The sequence below is a fragment of the Notolabrus celidotus genome, chromosome 9 (genome assembly GCF_009762535.1).
Source record: "Notolabrus celidotus isolate fNotCel1 chromosome 9, fNotCel1.pri, whole genome shotgun sequence".
In the NCBI taxonomy this organism is placed as follows: Eukaryota; Metazoa; Chordata; class Actinopteri; order Labriformes; family Labridae; genus Notolabrus; species Notolabrus celidotus.
In genome coordinates, this window is record NC_048280.1 from 36802683 (window position 1) to 36812292 (window position 9610).

A 9610-nucleotide genomic window follows, 5' to 3' on the forward strand; every position below is an offset into this window, starting at 1 on the left:
ATATATTGAATGTTAAATCTAAATGTTAAATGATGAATCTTATGTTAAATCTAAATTTTAAATGTTAAATCTAAATGTTAAATCTAAATGTTTAATTTAAATTTTAAATGTTAAATCTTAATGTGAAATACTAAATCTAAATGTTTAATGTTGAATCTAAATGTTAAATGTTGAATCCAAATGTTAAATGAAAATTTTAAATCTAAATGTTAAATGTTAAATGAAAATTTTAAATCTAAATGTCAAATGTTAAATCTACATTTTAAATGGTTAAATCTAAATGTGAAGTGCTAAATCTAAATGCTAAATCAAAATTTAAATGTTGAATCTAAATGTTAAATCTAAATGTCAAATGCTAAATCTAAACGTGAAATGCTAAATATAAATGTTGAATCCAAATTCCAAATGTTAAATCTAAGTGTTAAATGTTGGATCTAAATCTAAATCTCAAATGTGAAAATGGAATGTTTCATCTAAATGTTTAATCTAAATCTAAATTTCAAATGTGAAAACAAAATGTTTAATCTAAATGTTAAATGTTGCTCTGCGATTCAAATATTTAGCTAAAATGCAAGTTCACACTTCTGCCCAGCAGAAGTGCCAAAATAAAAGCTTCTCAAATCACAAATATTTGAAAAGTAAATTTGAAAAAATTCAAAGTTATGCTTTTGTGATGTTTTGGAGCCAAGTGTGCAGAATTGTTGCTGTTTCTTCAATGTGCACATCTTTACAAACGGCTCCCCATGAACTCTCAGAGTAAAGTGTTTCATTGTGTTTTATGTATTCATAAGCTCCAAGTGTTTTATTGTGTTTTATGTATTCATAAGCTCCAAGTGTTTCATTGTGTTTTATGTATTCATAGGCTCCAAGTGTTTCATTGTATTGTAAATATTCATGATACTTGAAAGAGGTCAATATTGGAGCTTTCTGTTCTGACCATGGTTCTAACACTTTCCTCTCCTTTAACTCCAGACTAAAACAAAAAACTGAACAGTGAACTCTTTTCATTGTGAAACAGACACGCGTGTCCTCTGTCCACTAGGGGGCGGTGTGGGTCTGACCCTGCAGTTAGCGGCTGAACTCACACACAGAAGAAGAACACACATGTCACCGGTTTGGATGAACTTTGAGGAAGATAAACACGCAGCCAGGAGACCATGATGATGCTCTTTAATAAATCCACATGTATATATTCTCAGATGTGTCACCTGGCGAACACACAGCTGAACATTGCGGCTGCGCAGAGCACCAGGAAGCTTTGTGTCCAGGTGACGTTAGCATGCTGAGAGTTGTTGTTGTTGTGTAGCTTTAGCTTGCTGGTTAGCTGTGTGTTACATCAGCAGACTGAACCACGGACACTGAAATGACTTGATGTTATTGTATGTTTCAGGTGAGGAGCCTGTCACACCTCACAGGGATCCCTCCGCTCAACAAACACACTGTGCGTCCCATCTGTCCGCCTGCTGTCAGAGTAAGTTACACCAGACTCCATTCACAAATATCACAAGTCAACCATTCTCTCTCATAACACCAAATAACAGCGCAGGAAGAGATTCATTAGTGGTTTATATTCAACTTTGAGAGTTTCTCTTAAATACGGCCTCACAAAATCCCATAATATTTACAACAAACTAAACTATAGAGGAGAAAAGAGGAGCTGCAACACCCCTCCATGACTGATCTGAGAGGAGTGACCTTCACTTAGATAAGATTCAATTATCTCAACGTTGACGTCTGAGAGTGAAATTATGACCTACTTATTACAGATAGCATGTTTACAATGTCAGAGTAATTAAATAGTAACTAAATTCTGATTCAATGGAAACAGTTAAGTATCAAGTAAAGGGTAATGTGTAGGAAATGAATCTCTGCAGGGTGAGCAGGACCTCGACCTGAAGTGTTGGGGTTTTCCTCATTAAAAAGAATGCTTTAAATAAAGTCCCCCTGACTACTTCTGCAGGAATATAGATGTTGAAATTTCTGTCCTCCTGCAGCTCTCCTTCTTCTCTTTGACGCTGACTCACCTTTAAACATAACTTAGTCAACTGTCTCCTCTTTGAACATTGTGTCTGTGATCTCTACCTCTCCTGGTTTCAGTGACTTTGTAGAGATCAGCAGTTTAGAGATGCTCTCTCCAGCTCTGGATAACAGGACAGGATGCTGCTCCACTTTTCCCTCTCAGACATGGTTGGGGTCCAGCAGCTCCTCAGGCTGAGACCACATCTGTGCCACATTCCATTCTATTCTGCTTTGATCTATTTTGTTCCATTCAAATCTATTCTGCTTTGATCTGTTCTGTTCCATTCCATTCTACTCTGCTTTGATCTGTTCCATTTTATTCCTTTCTATTCTGCTTTGATCTGTTCTGTTCTGTTCCATTCCATTCTACTCTGCTTTGATCTGTTCCATTTTATTCCTTTCTATTCTGCTTTGATCTGTTCTGTTCCATTCCATTCTACTCTGCTTTGATCTGTTCCACTTTATTCCTTTCTATTCTGCTTTGATCTGTTCTGTTCCATTCCATTCTACTCTGCTTTGATCTGTTCCATTTTATTCCTTTCTATTCTGCTTTGATCTATTCCATTCCATTCTGTTCTGCTTTGATCTATAATGTTCCATTAAATTCTATTCAGCTCTGATCTATTTCCTTGTAGCCTATTCTGCTTTGATCTATTCCATTCCATTCTATTCTGCTTTGATCATTTCCATTCAATTTCTTTCTATTCTGCTTTGATCTATTCCATTCCATTCTTCTCTGCTTTGATCTGCTCCCTTTCCTTCTTTTCTATTCTGCTTTGATCTATTCCATTCCATTAATTTCTATTCTGCTTTGATCTATTCCATTCTGTTCCATTCCTTTCTACTCTGCTTTGATCTATTCAGTTCTGTTCCATTCTATTCTCTCCTAACATTTTACCACAGTGTGAACAGGCAGAGGAGGTATGAGCCCTGGGTCTATCTGATATGACGTGTGGGAACAGGTTGCCCCTTTTGCTGTTGAGACGTTTAAACCATTGTGGGGTTTTATCCAATCAGAATCAAGTGTTAAACACAGCCGGTGATAAAGAAAGTAAATGATGTGGATTCACTCAGAAAGATAAACTGATAGAGATGGACATAAAAACGTGTGTGAGGTCCGCAGTAGATAAGGATGTTTCCAGACCTGTTCTTAAAGAGCTAACAGAGCTAACACCTCAGCCTCAGGTCATCCTGGAAGGAACTAATGGCTGACACACCCAGCTAAGTCCTGATTCTGAGAGCATACCTGTACCTGAGGACCTGAGGGGTCTGGATGTCTCAGAACTAACCAGCGGAGCTGACAGGTATTATCACCTGAGATCATTTAGTGCTTTAAAGCAAGGAGGAGGATTAATAAACGTAATCTGTGACACGTTCAAGGGATTAACTGACTCCCAGTTTGAAGACTTTGAGGTGCCCCCTGACGTGGGCTTTACAGTTCCCACACTGTCTTATACTGAAACATAAGGGTCTGTGTGTGTGACCTCTGTGTGTGTCTCTGTCAGTGTGTAGAGAACAGAGTGGAGGATGTCTGTTGGAGGAGGAGCATGCACCTGACGGCTCCAAGGCTGGAGAAACCCACACCTGTGCAGATCAGGTAAGTTCTCCTTAATCTACCAGCATCACTCATCCTGTGTTCTAATGCTTTTTAAACTCATGTCTCTGGGTGTGTGTGTGTGTGTGTGTGTGTGTGTGTGTGTGTGTGTGTGTGTGTGTGTGTGTGTGTGTGTGTGTGTGTGTGTGTGTGTGTGTGTGTGTGTGTGTGTGTCAGGGAGCTGTCAGAATCGGAGTACGAGAAGCTGGCTGACGAGACGTTGGACTCTCTGGCTGATTACTTTGAGGACCTGATGGATGAAGCTTTCACTGGAGCAGACTACGATGTGATCTTCTCTGTAAGTCCACCTGCTCACATCCCTGTCTCTGAACGCAGCACAGACCATCTACACTAGAACTGTAGAAGGGATTACTTTGGTTTCAGTCCTACACTCATGACTGACGTGACACCTGAAGGTCACATGATGTGGAGAATAGGTCTGCTTCACTTTCATCACAGATGTGAGTTAAAACAGGTGACATGTGATGCCCATTGCTCAGTGTGGTGTGTACGTTTGTGGTAGTACAAATATTAATCATTTCAAACAGTGAAAACTAAACTCAGAGGACTCACTCAATCAATCAATCAATCAATCAATCAATCAATCTTTATTTGTATAGCGCCAAATCACAACAAACGTTATCTCAAGACTCTTTTACAAACAGAGCAGGTCTAGACCACTCTATGTCAAATTATGAACAGAGACCCAACACCAAGACAGGATAAGACTCAGTCTGACCCCACCTTAATCCACCATGAGCATTGCACCTCACAGTATTTAGCTAGTTACAGCAGAGAGGACAAACTTCTTTTAACAGGCAGAAACCTCGAGCAGAACCAGACTCATGTTAGACAGACATCTGCTGAGACCGAGTTGGGTCTGGAAAGAGGGATAGAGGAGAATAAGAGAGAGAAGTGATAGTGATGAGACGAGTAGTAGTAGCTGTTGCTGCTGGAGTCCAGCACGTCTGTATCAGCTGGAGTCTGGAACGTCCGCAGCAGGGGGACGTCTACGGCAGCTCAGAGGAACCTACGAGACAAGGGAGCTCAGGGACTCCAGAAAGGTCTATGGTTAGTAACTTTAATGGGACAGGGAGAGTTAAAGTAAGTGATGAGGGGGTTTGGGGGAAGGGGGTGAGCTAGGATCCCAGTGTGTCAGTGCGCAAGTTCCCCCGGCAGTCTAGGCCTATAGCAGCATGACAAAAGCTGGTCCAAGCCTGATCCAGCTCTAACTATAAGCTTTATCAAAAAGGAAAGTTTGAAGCCTACTCTTAAAAGTAGAGAGGGTGTCTGCCTCCCGGACCCTGACTGGTAGATGATTCCAAAGGAGAGGGGCCTGATAACTGAAGGTTCTACCTCCCATACTACTTTTAGAGACTTTAGGTAGGACCAGCAGGCCTGCATGTTGGGAGCGTAGTGTTCTAGAGGGGTAATAGGGCACTATGAGCTCTTTAAGATACGAGGGTGCCTGATTTTTAAGAGCTTTGTAGGTTAAAAGAAGGATTTTGAATTCTATTCTACATTTTATTGGGAGTCAGTGTAGAGAAGCTAACACTGGAGAAATGTGCTCCCTCTTCCTAGTTCTAGTCAATACTCGAGCTGCGGCGTTCACTGACTGTTCTACCCAGACACAGACCGCTGTATCAACGTAAAGACCCACTCATCAGTGTCTGAGTCTGTTCAAATGATCTGAATGTCATGGTAGAGCCGACCCAGTCTGCAGAGGATGATGGTCTAGCTTCTGTTCTGGTTCTCTGGTGGGTACCTTACTGAAGGGGTCGAGCTGAGCAGGATCCACTGTGAATAAAATACGTGCTCAAATAACCACATTTCATAAAAACGAACTATCCCTTTAAAATACAACACAAACAGAGCTGGCAGGTGGAGCTGATCTCATTCTGAACCATTTCCTGCCAATCCCAGATATACTGGACCAATCAGAGTCCTTCATTCAGAAGAGGGGCGGGCTCTAGGAGATGACACTTCAGCTTATTCGTAAACAACCAAGCAGCAGCTTCCACCTCGGGGAGGTGTGTGAACCTGACACACTTTAAACCAGCTGGAGGATTCAAAGAGAACTAACAGCTGCACGTCAACTCTTTCAGGAAGACGTGTTAGTCCACTGCACTGCCACTCTCACCTCACACGCTGCAGCGCTCTGATTGGTTGGTGTAGGAGTAGAGTATGGCTTCATGTTGGAATACTGGATGTGATACAGAGAAAACCGAAGGACGTCAAATCAGTGAAGTAAACAAACCTGATGATCGGATCACGTCTGACTCAATGTGTGCTGACAGGAGTGTTGTTGGACACTGATGCTATTTTAGAGAGTGTTGTCTGCTACAGACTGACACATGACCACAGGCTGAACCATGTGTGTGTGTGTGTGTGTGTGTGTGTGTGTGTGTGTGTGTGTGTGTGTGTGTGTGTGTGTGTGTGTGTGTGTGTGTGTGTGTGTGTGTGTGTGTGTGTGTGTGTGTGAGAGAGGTCTGTTAGCAGCTGCTGTGGATGCTGAGGCCGTCTGCCTGACTGATCACCTGATAAATAGTATCAGAGGAAAAAGTTCTTACACATGTTGGTGTGTTCTGTTTATATTTTAGGCAGTGTGTGTGTATGTGTGTGTGTATCTGTGTGTGTATATGTGTGTGTATCTGTGTGTGTGTGCTTTGTTGACTCCACAGATCCATGTCACTGTCTCAGGACTCAGGACCATCTCTGTGTCCCCCTTTTCTTCCCTCCTGTAACATCCTCTTCCTCCCTGTCAGTGCTTCATGAGAAGGTGATTAATAGAGCTCTGTGTGTGTGTGTGTGTGTGTGTGTGTGTGTGTGTGTGTGTGTGTGTGTGTGTGTGTGTGTGTGTGTGTGTGTGCATGTTTTAATCAGTGTGTTTGGACAGCGGCTGTCTCTGCTGCCTCTGACTGATTGGCCGGTGTTCCAATCTTGGCAGCTGACCCCCTTTTTGGACCGTCTGCAGTGACATATGGGGCCATAAACAAAACACACACACACACACACACACACACACACACACACACACACACACACACACACACACACACACACACACAGTGACTGTGCTGGCTGAATAGAACCCCACACAGTCCTTCACACTGCAGTGTCAGAGAGTAAATCTTGAAGCAGTAATCCAGCAGCTGTTCTTCACTTCCTGTTTGTTGTTCCTCAGAGCTAAACGGGGCGGTCCTCTGCTCTGAAGGTGGACGAATCACAGACCAGCTTCAGAGGATTAGCATGCTCAGAGAGGAGTTCATCACCCCCTCATATCAGACATTAGATTTCAGAACCAGGATTCAGTCCACAGCGCTGAGTTCAGGATGTGGAGTTAATTACTAACCCAGGTGATGTTGAAGCTTTAGAGAAGTGTCTCATTAAACTGATGTGTGTGAAGCTCTCACGCTCAGGTTTGATCCATGTGTCAAAGTTTTCACCTGCTGCCTCTAAGTCTGCACGGCTCTGTTCAGCTGCAGACTGAGGAGGTCTGCCTTTCTCAAGCCTTCATACATCCTGAAGTCTGCTCCATCGACGCTGTGGCATGACGTGCACCTCTTCTAAAATGTAACTAAAACATCAAATCAAAGCAGACCACAAGCCCTGTGATTGGTCCACTGCACAGCATTGTATTTCCTGCATTTACATCACTCTGGAATCTCTGGGGGAGAATTGCTGTGTGACACGGACACATCGACGCACAAGTATGTGGAGCTCATGTCCGCTTCACCCCTGCTGCGTAGGGGAGACGCAGGAGTATAAACCAGCCTGAAAGCTTCTGCACCGACCCTACGCAGCAGTTCTCTGCTGAAGCTCTTGAGGGCAGTGTGGTCTCTCTGATAGCCGGTCGCCTGCTTCCAGCCCCTCTACGATCTCTGTTTCCTTTTCCACAGAGATTCAGAGCGTGTTATGTTAATCTACAGCTGATACATGTTGCTGTTTATCATACAGACATGATTACATGAAGAACAGATAGGAGGAGATGAAATGTGTGATGATTCGCAAAGTGTTGTAATGCGGGAAATACAACGTACAAGCGGGCCAATCACAGGGCTTGCAGTCCACGTTGATTCTACAGTCATGGCCAAAAGTTTTGAGAATGACACAAATATTACATTTTCACAAAGTCTGCTGCTTCAGGGTTTTTAGGTGTTTTTGTCAGATGTTTCTATGGTATAATGAAATACGATTAGAAGCATTTCATAAGTATCAAAAGCTTTTATTGAGAATTTCACAGAATTCATGCAATAAGTCAATATTTGCAGTGTTGACCCTTCTTTTTCAAGACCTCTGCAATTCTCCCTGGCATGCTGTCAATCAACTTCTGGACCAAATCCTGACTGATGGCAGTCCATTCTTGCAGAATCAATGTTTGGAGTTTGTCAGAATTTGTGGGTTTTTGATTGTCCACCCGCCTCTTGAGGATTGACCACAAGTTCTCAATGGGATTAAGATCTGGGGAGTTTCCTGGCCAAGGGCCCAAAATCTTAATGTTTTGTTCCCCGAGCCATTTTGTTATGACTTTTGCTTTATGGCAAGGTGCTCCATCATGCTGGAAAAGGCATTCTTCATCACCAAACTGCCCTTGGATGGTTGGGAGAAGTTGCTCTCGGAGGACGTTCTGGTACCATTCTTTATTCATGGCTGTGTTTTTAGGCAAGATTGTGAGAGAGCCCACTCCCTTGACCGAAAAGCAACCCCACACATGAATGGTCTCAGGATGCTTCACTGTTGGCAAGAGACAGGACTGATCGTAGCGCTCACCTCGTCTTCTCCGAACAAGCCTTCCTCCAGATGCCCCAAACAATCGGAAAGGGGATTCATCAGAGAACATGACTTTACCCCAGTCCTCAGCAGTCCAGTCCCTGTACCTTCTGCAGAATATCAGTCTGTCCCTGATGTTTTTACTGGAGAGAAGTGGATTCTTTGCTGCCCTCCTTGACACCAGGCCTTCCTCCAAAAGTCTTCGCCTCACTGTGCGTGCAGATGCACTCACACCTGCCTGCTGCCATTCCTGAGCAAGCTCTGCACTGGTGGTGGCCCGATCCCGCAGCTGTAACACCTTCAGGAGACGGTCCTGGCGCTTGCTGGACTTTCTTTGGCGCCCTGGAGCCTGTTTGGCAACAATTGAACCTCTCTCCTTGAAGTTCTTGATAATTGGATAGACGGTTGACTGAGGTGCAATCTTACTCGCTGCTATAAACTTCCGTTAGGCCCTTTTTGTGCAATGCAATGATGGCTGCACGTGTTTCCTTGCAGGTAACCATGGCTAACAGATGAGGAACAATGGTGTCATGCACCATCTTCCTTTTAAAGTGTCCAGTCACTCAATCATGACAGATTGATCGCCAGCCTTGTCCTCATCAACACCCACACCTGTGTTAATGTGTGTGACACCTGTGTGTCATTGAAATGATGTTAGCTGGTCCTTTTGTGGCAGGGCTGAAATGCAGTGGAAATGTGTTTTTGGTGATAAAGTTCATTTTCAAGGCAAAGAGGGACTTTGCAATTAATTGTAGTTGAGCTGATCACTCCTCATAACATTCTGGAGTATATGCAAATTGCCATTATAAAAACTGAAACAGCAGACTTTGTGAAAATGAATAGTTGTGTCATTCTCAAAACTTTTGGCCATGACTGTAGGTACGGGAGCTACACGAACCCTCGGCGCAGGCTACGTTGTCGATTCAAGTTAAATCAGGCTTTAGTCAACACTCTCCTCCAACGTCTCAAACTGTGCTTTGATGATTGGCCATAGTTTCCTGTGCAGGACCAGGCAGAGACTGTAGCAGGGCTGGATGGACTATTGTTTGAGTGTTTTGGGAATGTTTGCAGAGTGATGCGGACACGCCGACACAGAAGTATGTCGAGCTCAAGGTGGCGTTAGCTGAGGCATTAGAGTCATGGCAGGAGTATTAACCACTCAGTTTATAGTTCATCATTGGAGAGACACTCTGTACTTAAAAGTTAGAAATTAGTATCTGCAAGAAT

The 9610-nt window shown here is 43.3% G+C and overlaps 1 protein-coding gene across 1 annotated transcript in view; it reads left to right on the top strand.

The window, feature by feature from the left end:
• The first annotated feature begins 1071 nt into the window (after positions 1–1071).
• The window catches only part of LOC117818872 (frataxin, mitochondrial-like), a 14285-nt gene continuing 5746 nt past the window's right edge, over positions 1072–9610 (top strand). The window contains exons 1-4 of the mRNA XM_034691989.1: positions 1072–1268; positions 1391–1471; positions 3525–3616; positions 3791–3911. Coding sequence (XP_034547880.1) covers positions 1158–1268; positions 1391–1471; positions 3525–3616; positions 3791–3911 — 405 coding nt within the window. The 5' untranslated portion in view covers positions 1072–1157. The remainder of the gene's footprint in view (positions 1269–1390; positions 1472–3524; positions 3617–3790; positions 3912–9610) is intronic.